Raw genomic sequence first — 18,438 nt, forward strand, 5'->3', positions numbered from 1 at the left:
GATAGGAGGACAGAGAGAAAACCCAGACATCACTCCAGTAAATGTGCTGCCAGGGATTGAACTCAGGACCTCATACTTGAGAGTCCAACACTTTATCCACTGTGCCACCTCCCAGACCACCTGCCTCTCCCTATCACCCCCTTCCCTCTCAATTTCTGGCTGTCTCTATCCAATAAATAAAATAAAGATAATAAAAAATAACCCACTCTTAAAATACTAACTTGTGTGTTATTGTCACCAGACTTATCACTGAGGCTCAGTGTCTGCATGACAAATCCATCCTTCCTGGCAGCCATTTTTCCTTTTCTTCTTTCTTTGATAGGACAGATAGAAATTAAGAGCATTGGGCATCAGGAGTAGCATTGGGCGTAGCGGGTAAAGCGCAGGTGGCACAAAGTGCAAGGACTGGATTAAAGATCCTGGTTCAAGCCCCCAGTTCCCCACCTGCAGGGGAGTTGCTCCATAAGCGGTGAAGCAGGTCTGTAGGTGTCAGTCTTTCTCTCCCCTCTCTGTTTTCCCCTCCTCTCTCCATTTCTCTCTGTCCTATCCAACAACAACAATAACTACAACAATAAAACAAGGGCAACAAAAGGGAATAAATAAAAATAAAAATATAAAAAAAGAAATTGAGAGCATTGATGTACTGCACCAAGGTAAAAGACTCTGGGGTGGGTGGGGGAGAGTACAGGTCCTGGAAAAGGATGACAGAGGACCTAGTGGGGATTGTATTGTTGTGTGGAAGACAGAAAAGTTATGCATGTATAAACTATTGTATTTACTGTTGACTGTAAGACATTAATCTTCCAATAAAGAACTCAAAAAAAAAAAAAAAAAAGAAATCGAGAGCAGGTGAGAAGATAGAGGAGAGTCACCTATGGACCGGGAGGTGGTGCATTGATAAAGCTTTGGACTCTCAAGCATGAGGTCTTGAGTTTGATCCCCGGCAGCACATGTGCCAGAGTGATGTCTGTTTCTTTCTCTCTTTCTCCTCCTGTCTTTCTCATTAATAAATAAAATCTTAAAAAAAAATAGAAGAGAGACACCTGTAGACCTGCTTCGCTATTTGTGAAGTGTCCCCTTACAGGTGGGGAAGAGGAGTTCATTTTTTTTGGGGGGTGGCAATGGGAGTTCATACCTGGACCCTCATGCATGGTAGTGTGCGCACTAATGAGGGGCGTCACTGCCTGGCTCCCCTTGTTTCTTTTCTTTTTTTAAAAATTTCATTTCTTTTAAATTATCTTTTTTAAATATTTATTTTCCCCTTTTGTTCCCCTTGTTTTTATTGCTGTTGTAGTTATTATTGTTGTTGATGTCATCGTTGTTGGATAGGACAGAGAGAATTGGAGAGAGGAGGGGAGGACAGAGAGGGGGGAGAGGAATACAAACACCTGCAGACCTGCTTCACCGCCTGTGAAACTGGGATCCTCACGCCGGTCCTTGCACTTTGCACTACGTGTGCTTAACCCACTGTGCTACCACCCGACTCCCCCTTGTTTATTTTCTAATGGAGGGCAGGGAGTTGAGAAAATCAGGTCATCACTCTGGCATATGTGAAGTCAGAAATTGAACTCCAGGGGCTGAATGGTAGCACAGTGCATTAAGCACACATGGCTGGCTCGAATCACAAGGACCGGCGTAAGGATCCTGGTTCCAGCCCCGGGCTCCCCACCTGCATGGGAGTCGATTCACTGGTGGTGAAGCAGGTCTACAGGTGTCTTATCTTTCTCTCCCCCTCCCCTCTCGATTTCTCTTTGTCCTATCCAACAACAATGACAGCAATAACAATAATAACAACAGTGATGATAAACAAGGACAACAAAAAAGGAAAGAAATAACCTCCAGGAGCAGTGGATTCATAGTTCAGGCACCGAGCCCCAGTGATAACTTTGAAGGCAAAATAAAATAATAATAAAAAAAAGTATTCTTAACTCTTAAGCTGCAAATACAGGGTACGGACCAGGTTCGGCTAACCAGATCCAGGGAGGGTTGTAGTTTTCTGACCTTATTCTGACTTAGCTTACAGGTAAGTACTATGTCAATTCTTATTTTTACATTCTTTCAAAATTCACCTTTTTCTCTGGCATTTCCCACATTCAGAAATTATTCTAGACTGGTGGCACCTCCACTTTCCTGCTGAACTGTCCTAGTTTGCTACTTTCATTGGAACTGTCAGTGACGTGTTTAATTTTGTGTAGGAGTATAAAATAATACTTTTTGGTTTATTTTCTCCAATCTAAAATGCTTTACCTTTATTATTATTAGCTAGTGAAGATACTCTAAATAGAACATATTTAGTGTTTTCTCAGTTAATTAAACCGAAGTCTGATTATGTTGTTGAGGCTTTGGCATTCTCATTTTTTTTTAACCAAATTTACAAAAAAAAAAATTAAGAAAACACAAAAAGGATAACACAGACTATTTTCTCAACCCATCTAAGAGTGAGCTGTTATGATAACCCATCACTCACAAATACTTTAGTGCATTTCCCAGGAGATTCTATATCACCACAGTTCAGCTACTGGCACCAGGAAATCAATGCTGTTACTATCATCTAGTCCTCAGGTTCCTTTCAAGTTTTTCCTAGTACTGATCCTTACAACAAAGCTATCAAGTTCAGTTCATTTAGTGGTGTTATTAGTCTCTTCAGTTCTTTGGCCATTCTTTTAATTTTTATTTATTAGTGGTTTAATGACTAACAAGATTGTAAGGCAACAGGGGTACAATTCCACACAGTTCTCACCACCAGATCTCCGTATCCCATTCTTTCCATTGGAAGCTTCCCTATTTTTCATCCCTCTGGGAATATGAGCAAAAATACTTTTTTTGGGGTGCAGAAGGTGGAAGGTCTGGTTTCTATAATTGCTTCTCCACTAGACATGGATGTTGGCAGGTTGACCCATACTTCTAAACCTGTTCCTATCTTTTCCTAGTGGGGTTGGGGTCTGGAGAGGTGAGACTTTGGTATGCATTGGTGAGGACATCCTCTGGCCAAAATGAAGTGGTACAAACTGCATTTCACTACTCTGATCATTTGCTAAAAAGAAGACTCTCATGTATTTGTGATCATGCTGAAGTTTACTTTCGATGAATTTTTAGTCATAAGTGCAGTGAACTGAGGGCTAGGCTCCGTCTTTTTTTTTTTTTTTGCCTCCAGGGTTATCGCTGGGGCATGCACTATGAATCCACTGCTCCTGGAGGCCATTTTTCCCATTTGTTGCCCTTGTTATTGTTGTTGGATAGAACAGAGAGAAATTGAGAGAGGGGAGAGACAGACACCTGCAGACCTGTTTTACTGCCCGTGAAGCGACCACAGGCAGGGACAGGCAGGGAGTTGAGGGCTCGAACTGGGGTCCTTATGATAGTCCTATGCTTTGCACCATGTGCACTTAACCTGCTGTGTTACCGCTTGACCCCCAAGGGCTAGACTCTTATGGTTCAATTGGGTAGACATTTTTAATGGTTCCAGCCTTCTTCATTACACATGTATGTGTAATCAGAGATATCAAGTAGAGTTCAAATGAAGTAGATCTGTGATCTAGTGAAGTTATTCCCCAAAGTATATTTTGTGCATTCACTCCTATTAGACACTTTTACCTAAAATTTCCCACTCCATAGTCAATGTATTGTGTGGTATCTCCATTTTAATGTTTTAAACACTTAAAATTCTTTTTTTTTTTTTTTTTTGGGTTATTGCCGGGGCTTGGTGCCTACACTACAAATCCACTGCGCCTGGAGGCTATTTCCCCCCCCCCCCCATTTTGTTGTCCTTGTTGTTGTTGGATAGGGCAGAGAGAAATGGAGGAGGGGAAGAGAAAGGAGGAGAGAAAGACAGACACCTGCAGACCTGCTTCCACGCTTGCGAAGCAACCTCCTGCAGGTGGGAAGTCAGGGGCTCGAACTGAGATCCTTATGCTGGCCCTTGTGCTTTGTGCCATGTGCACTTAACCCGCTGCGCTGCCCAGCTCCCAGAATTCTTTTTTTATTGCTACCAGGGCTATCATTCAAGTTTGGTGTCTGCTACTTCCGGGAATCCCCCTTTCTTTTCCTCTTAATTTTACTTATTATTATTTTTTTTACCAGATTAGGTGCCAGGATTAACCTGAAACCTTTAATGCCTCAGGCCTGAAAGGCACTTTTACAGAACCACTGTACTATCCTCTCAGCACCTTTGCCCCTTAATTTTTATACTTCCCAACTACAAGTGGGGGTTGGGGGTTTGAGCCCAGCTCCTTGTACTTGGTAATGTGTGCCCTACCAGGTGAACCACTGCCCAGTTCTTGAGCTTTTTTTTTTTGCCACTAGGGTTACTGCCAGGGCTCAGTGCCTTCTGATTATCAGAAGTGGTAGGCAATAAAATACACTTTGAATTACTGATTTTGAGAAACTGTAGTGTCAACAATTCACTTAAATTCTTTGTATTCAAATATATATGTTTTACCCTTTTTGTTTCCCTTGTTTTATTGTTGCAGTTGTTGTTATTGATGTTGTTGTTGTTGGATAGGACAGAAATGGAGAAAGGAGGGGAAGACAGAGGGGGGAGAGAAAGATAGACACCTGTAGACCTGCTTCACTGCTTGTGAAGAGACTCCCCTGCAGGTAGGGAGTTGGAGGCTCCAACCAGGATTCTTATGCCGGTTCTTGTGCTTTGCGCCACCTACGCTTAACCTGCCGCACTATTTCCTGACCCCCTGTATTCAAATATTTAACTTCAAGATATTTTGCTACCATAACAGACACCATCTTACAGATAAATTGATAAGACATCTGAAAAAAAAATGTACACTGTAATGTCTGCGCTTAACCAGGTATGCCACTGCCTGGCCCTAACAACCATGTTTAAATCTAATTAGGCAATATAAAGGTCATCTTAGATTTCACTTTACATATAAGGATTAAAACATCCTAAGGGTAGAGAATAATGGTTATGCAAAGAGACTCTCATGCCTGAGGCTCCTGAGTCTCAAGTTCAATCCCCCACACCACCACGTAAGCCAGAGTTGAACAGTGTTCTGGTTAAAAACAAAACAAAACAAAACAAAAAAAACATCTTAAGGGGCTGGGTGGTGGTGCACCTGTTTGAGTGCATGTTACAATGCTCAAGGATGCAGGTTTGAGCCCCTGGTCTTCTTCCACCTGCAAGGAAAAAGCTTTTCGAGTGATGAAACTGTTGCAGGCGCCCCTCTCCTTCTCTATCTCCCCCTACCCTCTTCATTTCTGGCTGTGTCTATCCAGCTAATAAATGTGCACCTGGTTGAATGCACATGTTACAATGTGCAATGGTCCTGGTTCAAGTCCCTGCAGAGGAAACCTCCATTAGTGGTGAAACAGTACTGCAGGTGTGTCTCCCCCCCCCAACCTTTTTTTTTTAACCAGAGCACTGCTCAGCTCTGGTTTATGGTGATGCAGGGGATTGAACCTCGGACTCTGGTGCCTTAGGCATGAGAGTCTCTTTGCATAACCACTATGCTATCTATCCCCGCCCTCTCTCCCCCCTCCTCTTGATTTCTAGTTGTCTCCATGCAATAAATAAAGATAATAACATTGTTTGGGATTAGCTTAGTAAAAAGTGAGAGCTATTACTTTCTACTTAAATATATATTTTACTCTCAGAGTCCATTCTGTTCTAGAAGAAATACCATAGGTAATTACAGACAAGAGAAATTTATTCCCAGAAGAATGGTGTCTTATGAAGACCCATTTCCTGATTCTTACGTGTTTACAGAAGGACTTTCTATAAATATTAATAAATACACTGCTCCCATTGTCTGGGAGATGGCAATGTATACAAATAGCCATTGGATTCTCAAGCATGAAGTCCTGAGTCTGATTCCAAAGTTGTATGTACCAGAGTAAAGATATAGTTCTTTCTCCTCCTCATTAATAAATATTTAAAGGGCCGCGCAGGTGCACTGAGTTAAGCACAAATAGTATGAAGTGCAAGGACCCGCACAAGGATCCTGGTTCAAGCCCCCTACTCCCCACCTGCAGTGGGGTCACTTCACAAGCAGTGAAGCAGGTCTGCAAGTGTCTTTCTCTCCCCCTTCTATCTTCCCCTTCACTCTCAATTTCTGTCCTATCGACTAAAAAGGGCGGGGGGAGAACAAAACTTAACATTGAACTCACAGAGGATACAGGTTTCTGGAGAGGGATGAGGCTTACTTTGGAGGCTCTTTGTTTTGTTTTAATAATATAGATAATACCAAGGAACTCTGTATCCAGCCTGTTCTATCTACTAAGTCAACAGAGTCCTATTAAATATTGTTAATGATTCATAAACTGCTCCACCTGAGAAAACAGGTTCTAATGAAGTTCTGCTGTTCAACCAACAATGACACACGACTCCAATAAGGTCTTATCATTTTAATTGACTTTAATGATTATTGCTCATCTGCAAGGATTAATATTGCATTCATTAAAAATCATTCAATACAAAATAAACTTGTTCTTTCCACGTTGTTCTCTACACGCTCCCTCTGATGCCAGACATTTCCCCACAGTGTCCTTTGTTTACATGGCTTGGCAGAGATACAGCCTGTACCTATGGGTATAGTAGTAGATATGGGGGTAGCCAGAGGGCAGTAGGACCTGGGCCTCTTCTCTCCAGCAAAGATAGAGCTACCAGGATAGATACCACTGTTGGCCAGGTTACCTCACCTAAAATGATGTGGTTCTGATTGGCTGGTTAAATGTACTGGGGGAAAGGGGACCTGTTAGCATTTACAGAGAAGAAAGCCTGGCAAGGGTTGGGAAAGGGCCATGTAGGGAGATACAAGAGTGGAAAGGGGAAAAGTTTTGGCAAGACTGTTGACCCTGCAAGGAAGGTGCAGGGTGAAAGCTTTCCTTTCTTGTATTCCTGTTTTTAACGCCTGTTTATCTGATCAGTGGCAACAAAGAAATGAAAGCATCTAATACCTACTATCAATGCCTGACTCAACTTTGAAGGATCACTAGCTAGAACAAGTTGAGGATGTAGAATCCTGTATAATTATATACTTAATGCTCATGAGCACAGAGCTCACAGGCCATGCAGAAGTGTTGGTATGTGGAGTACACGGCATGGGAATACATCTAATTTTGGAGAGTGCCTTTCTGGGGGTTCTTTCAGTGTGAGCCAGGACAAACTGAAGACTCTCTATGTGTGAGTTAGCTTTTAAGATCTTAGTTCTTAAACTTTTTGTGATTTGTGCCAATCAAAAATGGTACCACTTATACAAAACTCATGTTATACAGGGTCTAAAGCCTCAGACAAACTATATGGAACTAGATTTCCCTCACCCTGGCCCAATTTATTCTCATCCCACCCATATCTACCTCCCTTTAAAAAATATTTTAGGTTGCAGAAGCACAGCTGACCAGAAATTTTCTCTTAAAGGATAAATCCTAAAGATAGTGCTCAGTGTTTTATACTGAGTAATTGCTCAAGAAATTTGCCTTCAGCACAAGCTGTATGGGGCAAAGCTGATATAATTTGCTGTTATAGACCCAGTTCACTGATGCTATAAACTATGGGTTAGAGAGAGGGTCTTATCAGAGTTTGAGAGAAACTGTTAACAATTAACTGCACAAGCAGTTCCTTAGTGTTAACACTAAGATTTTTCAAATCAAAAATTTTTTTTTTTTGTACAACAGAAATATAATAAATGCCAGGGGATGAGACTCAACTGAATAGAGTGTAATCTGGTTAAAAAACCTGAAAAAATGAGAAGATCTGGTGGGAATGGGAGAAGGGCTATACTAAATCCAAGAGGGCCTACTAGACCTAACAAGCAACACTCACTAATATACATCTCAGAACCAGACATACCACCTTTACACAGGAAAACACCTGGGGGAAAATTAACATGCACCACCTACATCTAACCTACCTGGCTGGTAGGTACCATCCCTGCTCCTCTGCAGAAGTAAAAGAGCACTGATTTCAGCAGCTAAGAAATGGGCTCTTTTAAGGCAATTTAGACACTGCAGATTGTTTCACATAAGGTGCCTTAGCATTTTGTGCTAATGAGGCACCCAGTTAAGACTAAAGTTCCCAGAAGTGGTAAGGAAAGCAACACCTTTCTGGGCTGGGAGAATAAAATCCTTCTTTAGTGATTAGAGTGAGGAACCTTGGATCTCAGTTTTATCTAAAGAGCCATGAAGCAAGTTCCTGTGTAGTCTACAGAACTTGAACAACGAGACTAAGAAAGCAAAGCAAAACAAAACAAAAACACAAGAAAAATCATAGGGAAATGAATCAAGAGGAAAGGAATAAGAAGAAAATAAAAAGTTATCTTAAAAAATATTTCATTTAGAGTTGTGTGGTTCATGTGAACTGGTCCTTGGAAATATGGTCCATTAATATCTGTAAAAAAAGAGATTGTCTGGTTAGTACTTCCAAATTTGACATGAGAGTTAGTTCCAAGAAAAGAATCAGAAACAGAGCATACCCCCAAGGTTCTTCTTTGCCTCAGGCTGTGAATGCCTGCAGTTAATCGGAAGAGAGCAATTCTTCCCTGTAATTCCACAGGGCTTCTGACAATACTACTACTTATTTTATCTCCTTCCTGAAAATCTAAGTCAGGACTTTTCAATCTTGACTACACATTAGAACAACCTGGAGAGCTATTTACAAAATAACCCCATCCCAGACCAACCTGCACCTGAATCTCTGGGGATGAGGCCTCAAATCCAGAAGTTCAGAAAACACTTCACATCAGTTAGGTCCATAGTCTGCCTGTCTACCCTGCTAATTTTGAGTAGAGTTCTCAGACTCTTCCAAATCCAGTATATTAAAAATACCTGACTTAAAATATTTGAAAACACTATTAAAGAACTTTTCACTTGCTTGCCCCCAAGGTACCTGTAATAATTGGGTTTGAATGGCCCATTTTTGTTGAGTCCCAGATATTTTGCTTGGTCATCTGTCAGCTCTGTCAGGTGGGCATCAAATGATGGCAGGTGCAAGCTGGCAACATACTCATCTATAAGGCAAAAATGGCAGGGAGCAGACTTCATTTTAAATGTGCTTTTCAAAGTATAAACTGCCCCTATTTTCATGTGAAACATTTTGAGAAAGAGGAAACGGGTAGTCAAAAAACCACAATTGGGGAGTCGGGCTGTAGCGCAGCGGGTTAAGCGCAGGTGGCGCAAAGCACAAGGACCGGCATAAGGATCCCGGTTCAAACCCCGGCTCCCCACCTGCAGGGGAGTCGCTTCACAGGCGGTGAAGCAGGTCTGCAGGTGTCTTTCTCTCCCCCTCTCTGTCTTCCCCTCCTCTCTCCATTTCTCTCTGTCTTATCCAAAAACGACAACAACAATAATAACTACAACAATAAAACAACAAGGGCAACAAAAGGGAATAAATAAATAAAAATAATAAATATTAAAAAAAAAAAACCAAAAAAACCACAATTGGAAATATATACACACCAAACCAACCAACTAAACAAACAAACACACCCTCAAAGTGGCCTTTTTTTGGCAGTATACTTCCCCCAGTAAGTTTAAAATGCACAGAGAAAGTTATTTACCATGGTGACAAAAGGAAGTGGACATCCACTTAAAGCTCTGGCTTCACCTCAGTAGCCAACATGGCATGTACTACTTAGGAGCAGATAGAAGCCGAGAGGGGAGGAAGCATAGAGAGGGAGAGAGAAAGAAAGACACATACAGCACTGCTTCATTGTTCATGAAACTTTTTCCCTGAAGGCTGGGGCTGGGAGCCTGAACCCTGGCATTTGCGGACTGTAACGTGCTCTCCACCAGGTGTGTCACCACCTGAACACTTTAACTGAATTATACTCAAACTATGAATCAAAGTAGATACCAACAATTTCGAAATAGTCTTATATAATTAACTTATTTAGATCCACTTAGGCTTCAAATCTTTTACCTTTATTGATGTGGACTGAAAAGAAAAAACCTACCACCGCCCCCCCCCAAAAAAAAAAAAAAAAAAAAGAACCTGATATAAGCTATTGAGGAAAGGACAAGAGTAAGTTTTAGGGCTTTACGAAGACAGGGATTTGGGCTGACCAGTGAGAGCCAGAAGGCAGGCACTACTGCTCAGGAGGGTAAAGAACTATAGATACTATGTTATTTTTGCACAAACACAGATATAGCATGGTTGCCTCTTGAAAAGATAGGAGATTGAAGATACCTACCGAAGGGCAAACAAAAAAACCTTTGTAGTCCGGGAGGTCGCGCAGTGATAAAGCTTTGGACTCAAGCATGAGGTCCTGAGTTCAATCCCCAGCTGCACATGTGCCAGAGTGATGTCTGGTTCTTTCTCTCTCCTCCTTTCTCATTAATAAATAAATAAAATCTTAAAAAAACCCCAAAAACCTTTAGATGTTTCTATCACTTCAGTTTTATGCTGTACTCTTGTTATACTAGGAAGTTTATTTTATTGACCTTCATAAGCCTACTTAGAAAAGAACATCTAGAGACTCGGGTGGTAGTGCAGCGGGTTAAGCGCAGGTAGCACAAAGTGCAAGGACCGGCGTCAGGATCCTGGTTCAAGCCCCCGGCTCCCCACCTGCAGAAGAGCTGCTTCACAGGTGGTGAAGCAGGTCTGCAGGTGTCCCTCTTTCTCTCCCGCCTCTGTCTTCTCCTCCTCTCTCCATTTCTCTCTGTCCTATCTAACAATGATGACAGCAATAACAACAACTACAACAATTAAAAAAAAAAGCAACAACATCTACCCTAAACCACTGTGCTAAGTACTTTAACTTACACCAATGAATATTACAAATTTTGCAACATGTACAGCTGTTTTCTTTCTGACCGAGAAACTGAGGCTCTAAGAGGTAAGAATTTGTCCTGAGGGGGCCAGGCAATAGTGCAGTGGGTTAAGTGCATGTGGTGTGAAGCGCAAAGGACTGGAGTAAGGACCCCAGTTTGAGACTCCAGTTCCCCAACTGCAGAGGGGTCGCTTCACAGGTGGTGAAAGAGGTCTGCAGCATATCGCACCAAAGTAAAAGACTCTGGGGTGGGTGGGTGGGGAGAATACAGGTCCATGAAGGATGATAAATGACATAGTGGGCATTGTACTGTTAAATGGGAAACTGGGGAATGTTATGCATGTACAAACTATTGTATTTACTGTTGAATGTAAAACATTAATTCCCCAATAAAAAAATTAAAAAAAAAAAAGAGGTCTGCAGGTGTTCTCTCCCCCTCTCTGTCTTCCCCTCCTCTCTCATTTCTCTTTGTCTTAGCCAACAATAACAAGGGCAACAATGGCCTCAGGAGCAGTGGATTCGGAGTGCAGGCACCGAGCTCCAGCAATAACCCTGGAGACAACAAAATAATTAAAATATTAAATAATAATAATAATAAAAAGAACTTGTCCTGAGGTCTATCAACTACTAAGATGCTATAGGGATTAGAACTCTAAATCCAGTACTTTTCATGAAGTTCATTTTAATAAGCCATGGAGAAGTCTGGGGATGAATATATTCCATCGTTTTTTACTCACCCATTTTCTTAGGAAGTAAGTACACATCTTGTTTGTATCGTCCCTCAGGTGCATTGTAGAGTTCTATCAGTGCTAAAGCCTAAAGTAGGAAAAGAGCAACAGACAAAAACTTTAATTAAAACAGGGACATAAAAACAACTGTATTTAGTAGGGTGCTGGGGTAACCTATAGTTGACAGCAATCAGGACTTGGCCTGTAATAAACACCAAGCACATATCATAAAAAGATCTGTTGGTGTTTTTGTTCAATTCCTGACAAAAGAACAAGCTGAATAGTACACGGATGGGACACTATATTCTCAAATAAAACAGCCTGCTTGGAGGGACACTGACTGCCTGACTATTTGAGGAAGCCTAAATCTTGGTAACTTGTGACCTTGGAAAAGAACAGGATGACAAGGAATATGGCAGGACTGACTCTCATTGGGATTCTGATCTAGGTCCAGTTCCACTAGTCTTAGTGCAGGGTACGTGGGAATTTTGTCAACATACCTGTGTTGTAGCTGTGATGGAGAGAACAAAGGTGGGAACTGTGGAGCAGCTCAGATTAAGCAAACGCCCCTGAAAAGTGAAAGAGAATACTGCAATGAACTGTACTGCTGATTAGCCTTAGATCCTTATGTCATTTAAGTAAAGCAAATGCAGGAAAGGATTTTATACAGTTCACGATCTGAACTATAGATCTTAACTTCCACAAAATTCAGCTGAGTTTGACAATCTGAAGAATTAAACTGTAGTCAGTAAATAAGTACTTTTTGAGTGATTCCATTTTTAGGAACCACCTTTTTTCAGAATTATACTTCTATGTGAATGCAGAGTTCACGTAAACGTAGGCCTGATATATTTTCCTTGTCTCCTTTCCCCCACATAGGGATCTAACTACTTTGTCAATACTATCCTGCCAGACCCCTTCTCTGTGTACCTCTGCCAGGAGGACTACACGTTTGCCATCTGGCCAGATGACATGGTCCACCTGAGAACGTACTCGCTCCCATGTCAACTCTGGAGTGCGGAGGCTGGTCTGAAAAGCAGAGAGAATAGTTAACCTTGGCTAAAATAAGAAGAGGAGGACAAACAAGCATAGCAACAGCTGATGAGAGAAGTCTTACCACATCAATTTCCGTGTTGGAGTGGCCCATATTGCAAACAATACAACTGTTCTTCATTCGGTCCAAGTGCTCCCGGGTCACCACATTCTTATTTCCTGAAAGCAAAGGAGACATGTTGAGATAATGGGAAGCAAAGGCATAGACTGGCTTTCAGGTAAAGCATGGGAGAGAGGTGGTTAGCAGGCATTAAAAAGCAAACACACATGGTGAGAAAAGAAGTGTACAGTATAGTTCTTTTCTCTTCAATTTTCTTTTTTTTATATTTATTTTCCCTTTTGTTGCCCTTGTTTTTTTATTGTTGTAGTTATTATTGTTATTTATGTTGTTGTTAGATAGGACAGAAATGGAGAGAGGAGGGGAAGACAGAGAGGGGGAGAGATAGACACCTGCAGACCTGCTTCACCGCTTGTGAAGTGACTCCCCTGCAGGTGGGGAGCCGGGGGCTTGAACTGCGATCCTTATGCCAGTCCTTGTGCCACGTAAACTTAACCCGCTGCGCTACCACCTGACTTCCTTTTTATTATTATTATTATTTTATTTTTAACCAGAGCACTGTTCAGCTCTGATTTATAGTGGTGTGGGGGACTGAACCTGGAACTCTGGAGCCTCAGGCATGAGAGTCTCTTTACATAACCATTATGCTATCTACCCTCATCCTGCAGTGCAGTTGTTTAGGCTAAGTTTAGGATCAAGAAGTAAAAGCAGCTGTTAGGGAAAGAGTTTTGTTCTAGAAAATGTATGAAGGGTGACTGAGAAGTGGTACAGTGGATACAGTAATTGGATTTTCAAGCATGAGGTCCTGAATTTGGTCTCTTGCATCACAAGTGCTAGAGTGATGCTCTGGTGTTCTTTTTCTTCTATTCTCTTTCAAAACGCTTTTTCTTTTAATTTTTATATTTTTCAAAGCTTTTAATTATCTTTATTTGTTGGACAGCCAGAAATCTAGAGGGAAGGAGTTGATAGAGAGGGAGAGATAGAGAGAGACACCTGAAGCTCAAACCCGGGTCCTTGTGCACTGTAACATGTGCACTCAACTAGGTGTGCCACCACCCTGCCCCTTCTCTCTTCCAAGTTAATAAATGACTGATGTGGCCTCAGAGGTAGCGTTCCGCCATGTACACTACAGCACTGATACATACCTGTGCAAGTTATTACGACATCAACTTGCCTGATGACTTCATTTAGCTTTACCACCCTGAACCCATCCATGCTAGAAGAAAAGGAAGAAACACTATGAGCAAAGCAGAGTTGCAGGAAAGAATGGTCACAAAATAAGACAACTAAATCCCTTTCTATAGTGAGATCCAGTATTACCTGACAGTGACATCAAGACAAGCTGTGCTAAACTATATACATTGGCCTCTTCAGACCCAAGATTAGACCCAGGAAGGGATAATGCCAAGAGGTTTCATAAGTACTTCAGGGGTACAATGAAGGGAACAATGCAATCCTTGCTTTCTTCTTTTGTATTAACCATTCTCTCCAGAAAGTGCAGTCAAGCATGAATTCTTAGACGCATATAGTACCTGGAGTGAATCTAATAGTTTTGTCGCTCTGTTCTTACCAGGCTTGCAGAGCACAGATGGGGTCGATTTCTGTGATGTAGACAATTGCCCCAAGAGCCTTAAGAGCAGCACAGCAGCCCTTTCCCACCTACATAGCATAAGAGAGAAGTCAGGCTGTCAGATCCATTTAGCCAGGTGTACTGGGGCACATAGACTTTTTGGGAGACAGAGATTAACTTTACTGAAATCAACAATCATTTAGCGAACTCTTTCAGGGATATTCTAATTCAGGCAGAGTGAAGGGAGATCTAGATTATTCTGTGACCTTTAGTTGATTTGGCACATTTCATATATATTTTTAGCAAAGGCTGGATTTTGAACTAAAGAGATCAAGAAAGTAAGTGTTTGTCTGGCAAAATAGCTCACTTGGATAGAGTGCTATATTGCCATGGGTGACACAGGGTCGAGCCTGGCCCCCATGGTAATGGAGGAATGCTTCAGTAGTGCTGTGGTCTTATCTTTCTTTCTCTGCCTCACTATCTCTGGTTTTATCTAAGTTAACCCGGAGCAGTAAATCCCCATGAGACAGTAACAAGAAAAAGAGGTTAGCCAAGACATATTAACCTTTAGTTTCTTTTCTAAAACATAACAAAAAACAAAAACAAAACAAAACCGGACAACTTTCACTAGAGATGTTTCTAATTCAAGGACAGGCTCCCAGCTCAGGAACTTCTGTGAGTCATTGTTGATGACAAAAAAACCCTTGTCACCTATTCTAATCAACCATAGGCTCAACTTTAGATCCCAGTCTTAGCACTACTGTCAAGTCACATGTAGGGCAAAAATGCTACCTATTTACTTCAATTCAGTTTCATAAAAGATTTTTGGTATAAGTGGAGGGAAATTATACCAACATTCCATTCCATAGGACAAAGTAGTGAAATATGGAAAGTCCTCATATCTAAAAGCATATTTTAAATCTTGCACTAACAGCACAAGTTTACTTCATTCAACTCTTTCTTTCTTTTTAGAAATGTTAAGGTCTGTGTAGTAGATTTAAGTCGAAGCTTTCTTATTTCAGAAATTTGTATACTAAAGTTCTGGATTGAATCCCACATAGTGTGTGTGTGTGTGTGTGTGTGGGACGACAATAATGTTTGGATACTGGGAAATGGGACAAAATATGCAACGCTTCACGAATTTGTGTGTCATCCTTATGCAGGGGCCATGCCAACCTCTGTATTGTTCCAATTTTAGTATATGTGCTGCCAAAGTGAGCACTCATTCAACATTTCTAATCAGTCTTTGGAAAGTCAGATACTGAGCTCCAGCTATTTACCTCACCATAGCCACACACCACTACTTGTTTCCCACCAAACATGACATCTGTGGTCCTCTTCAAGCTGTGGAGAGAGAAAAAGGCTCAACTCAAACATTATCAGCTCATAATTCCTTTGCAAAATAAATTAATAAATAAATAAAGGGTGGGCCAATGCCCTACAAGAACTTCAACTGCAACTGACCAGGCTGAATATAGAAACTCTTATTAAAAACTTTCAAAACCAAAAGAATATCAAGAGACAAGACTGGAATGATACCAAACTTTTCAACCCAACTCAGATCTAACCCCCTATAAGTTTGAGTATCTATACTTATCAACCTACCCATCTAAAATGGATTCTCGGCAGCAGTACAAGTTATCAAACTTCTGTTTGGTAACAGAATCATTGACGTTCATGGCTGGAACACAAAGCTTCCCAGCTTTGGAGAGCTGATATAGCCTAAAGGGGGAAAAAGCCACAAAAAACAAACAAAACCAAAGTTAGCTCATAAAACACAGTATGTGGCAGCAAAGTCTGCCTAATTCTCTTCAAATTCCTTGATGCCCTCCCCAGTTTTATTTATTGCCCAAGACTATCAGGAAACAAAACTATTTGGCATCTGTCCTCACTTCTTTCCATTTTCTTTGCCTTTTCCTTACCCTCTAAGCCCCCTTTATTCTGGAAAAGAAAATAGGAACTTTCAATTTAACAATTTTTACTTCTCTTCCATAAAGAACATATATTTTCTTAGACCAGCATTTTCTTGATCTTTAAGCACCCATGTCTACTTCTGATAAAGATTATCAATGATTCTGACATGGTTTCCTATGTGTGAACATGCACAATGTGCCCCCAACGGAGAAACACTTTCAGATACTGTAGGTATTCTGACAAGTCAAGGATACTTTACCAAGTTTTACTTTTTGTAGTATGTATAATACTTTTACAATAGGATTTTTTTCATATTTCAAATATGAAATTTTAATTCAAGTATAAAATTTTAATACAAATATCAAATAATATTTTCAAAATATACTCATTCCCTACCTCTCAACACTGGTTGAAAATCACTCAGTGAAATAAATGGGAGAGAAAAATGTGTGAACTAAATATTGAAATAACTTCCTGGTAGGGCTTCCTTGCTTTTCTCAAAAGTAAAAACTTAAAATATTTTATCTAATGAAGACACTCCCATTTAGTTATAGCCCTAAAACCTACTAGAGACCAGGAGAATTTGCTGAGGCAAGGACACAAGGGGGAGCTACTCCAGAATCTGTTACCTGTGAACACCAGTCACGCTCTCTTCCACAATGCCTCGGATCTTCTTAAACACGTTTGGATACTTCTTATAAACCCAGTGGGTTAAGTCTCCCCCATCATCCAGGATCTACAGAACAGCCAGAAGACTTCTATGGGCATTCAGGCTGCTAGGGCTGGGGGGAACTTTGAACTCACTTTCTGTACTAGTATAGGAGAGCCCTGTATGATTTGGAAGAGCACTCCTTAGAGTTAGCTCCTCAGAGCAGGTTTAGTCAGTGAAAACAGTCAATTTTGTTGGTGTAAAAGAGTTAAAAGATTCCTAAGTCTGTCTAGACTATAGTGACGAATATTAGGCTAATCATAGACTCAATTTTTGTAGAGAGTCTTACTTTGAAAGCAAAAAGGGAGCTGAGGCAGGAAGAAAAGATAGCAAAATCCTTCTCAAAAGAGATACTGTATTACTTCCTTTGATTTCATCCTGCTATGTTTGAGTGTTCAACTAGTCTTACTCTTCCCCCGCCTTTCCATTCAGTACTCAGACCAACTATGAATAGACCAACCACACTAAACACTTTAGCAACAAAGGTAATGTGTAAGACCAAATATTCAAAACATATTTGGGGAACCATGCTTTGAAGTAAGAAAACAACAACAAAATCTAGTCAGAAGATTAGAAAGAATGTTAATTATTACCATGTTTGCTTGCCACCCATCCATGTTCACACAACGATCAATACACCACCAGAAATCATCTTCTGACTCGCCTTTCCAAGCAAACACTGCAACTCCTGTAGGTATAGAAATAAGTCAACTGATTGTTCCTTTGCATAGACTTTTATACCAGTACTACTCTCAGAGATCCCTGTGTAGAGAAAATGGCTACGGAAACTATTGGCAATGAAACAACTCTGAAAGGCCAAAAGCCAAAATATCACTTTTCACTGAGAAGTTGCTTAAATTCTTACTTTAAAAAGTTATTTTGGAACTTTAAAATGCTATCTATCTATTGTACTAATTTTAAACTTGGAACTCAATCCCAAAGAGATAAAATGAAGTAGGAACCAAAACAAAATTGTGCACCGGAACATTATTTATATTGGAAAATATCTTGGAAGAATCTAAATGTTCAACATTGACAAAACATTAAAGTAAAATAATCATGGGATTATATGGCTGAATATTACAAATGATATATATTGCCAAAATTTTCAGTGATATGAAAAATGGCTTCTGAAAATGTCATGTATTTAAATTGTAAAACTGTATACATTATAAGGTATATTCTCTGTGAAAGTGGGATACAACAATGTCAAGTACTATCTCTGATTTTATTTAATTTTTTATCTTTATTTTTATTGGATAGTCAGAAATTGAGAGGAATGGGGAGATCGGGAGAGACAGAGAGACAGCTCCAGTCCTGCTTCACCACTCATGAAGCTTTCCCTCCGCAGGTGGGGACCAGGGTCTTGAACCCGGGTCCTTGCATAGTTAACATGTGTGCTCAACCAGTTGTGCCACCACCCGGCCCCCTATCTCTGTATATACTGGATTATAAATTTTTTTTTGGGGGGGACCTAAATTTTCTACAATAAACTCTCAGAAAAGAACAAGGAAAACAAAAGCATTCAAAGTTGCCTTTTGAAGATCTTAGGAGGATGGGAGGATCCTTCAGGAACCTTCATGATGATATCACTCTGAACATTTTAACAAAAAATCATTTTAATTAAGCTCATCGGTAGCCTTCATATTTTCAGCACAACACTGTATGTCTAATAAGATACAGTA

At 40.6% G+C, this 18,438-nt stretch overlaps 1 protein-coding gene and 1 non-coding gene across 3 annotated transcripts in view; both read right to left on the bottom strand.

Moving 5' to 3' along the window:
- Positions 1 to 6,345: 6,345 nt before the first annotated feature.
- Positions 6,346 to 18,438, bottom strand: part of AHCYL1 (adenosylhomocysteinase like 1) — a 50,868-nt gene continuing 38,775 nt past the window's right edge. For both annotated transcript variants that reach the window (XM_060201923.1, XM_007529354.3), the window contains 12 exons: positions 17,347 to 17,441; positions 16,674 to 16,780; positions 15,736 to 15,852; positions 15,411 to 15,474; positions 14,131 to 14,219; positions 13,706 to 13,776; positions 12,567 to 12,661; positions 12,380 to 12,478; positions 11,950 to 12,018; positions 11,459 to 11,537; positions 8,840 to 8,960; positions 6,346 to 8,341 (listed from right to left, as the gene is read on the bottom strand). In XM_060201923.1, coding sequence (XP_060057906.1) covers positions 8,335 to 8,341; positions 8,840 to 8,960; positions 11,459 to 11,537; positions 11,950 to 12,018; positions 12,380 to 12,478; positions 12,567 to 12,661; positions 13,706 to 13,776; positions 14,131 to 14,219; positions 15,411 to 15,474; positions 15,736 to 15,852; positions 16,674 to 16,780; positions 17,347 to 17,441 — 1,013 coding nt within the window. In that variant the 3' untranslated portion in view covers positions 6,346 to 8,334. The remainder of the gene's footprint in view (positions 8,342 to 8,839; positions 8,961 to 11,458; positions 11,538 to 11,949; positions 12,019 to 12,379; positions 12,479 to 12,566; positions 12,662 to 13,705; positions 13,777 to 14,130; positions 14,220 to 15,410; positions 15,475 to 15,735; positions 15,853 to 16,673; positions 16,781 to 17,346; positions 17,442 to 18,438) is intronic.
- Positions 15,249 to 15,352, bottom strand: LOC132541562 (U6 spliceosomal RNA). Its single transcript, XR_009552707.1, has one exon. It is a non-coding gene; the product is annotated as a U6 spliceosomal RNA (small nuclear RNA).

Source organism: Erinaceus europaeus, chromosome 11, assembly GCF_950295315.1.
Source record: "Erinaceus europaeus chromosome 11, mEriEur2.1, whole genome shotgun sequence".
NCBI lineage: Eukaryota > Metazoa > Chordata > Mammalia > Eulipotyphla > Erinaceidae > Erinaceus > Erinaceus europaeus.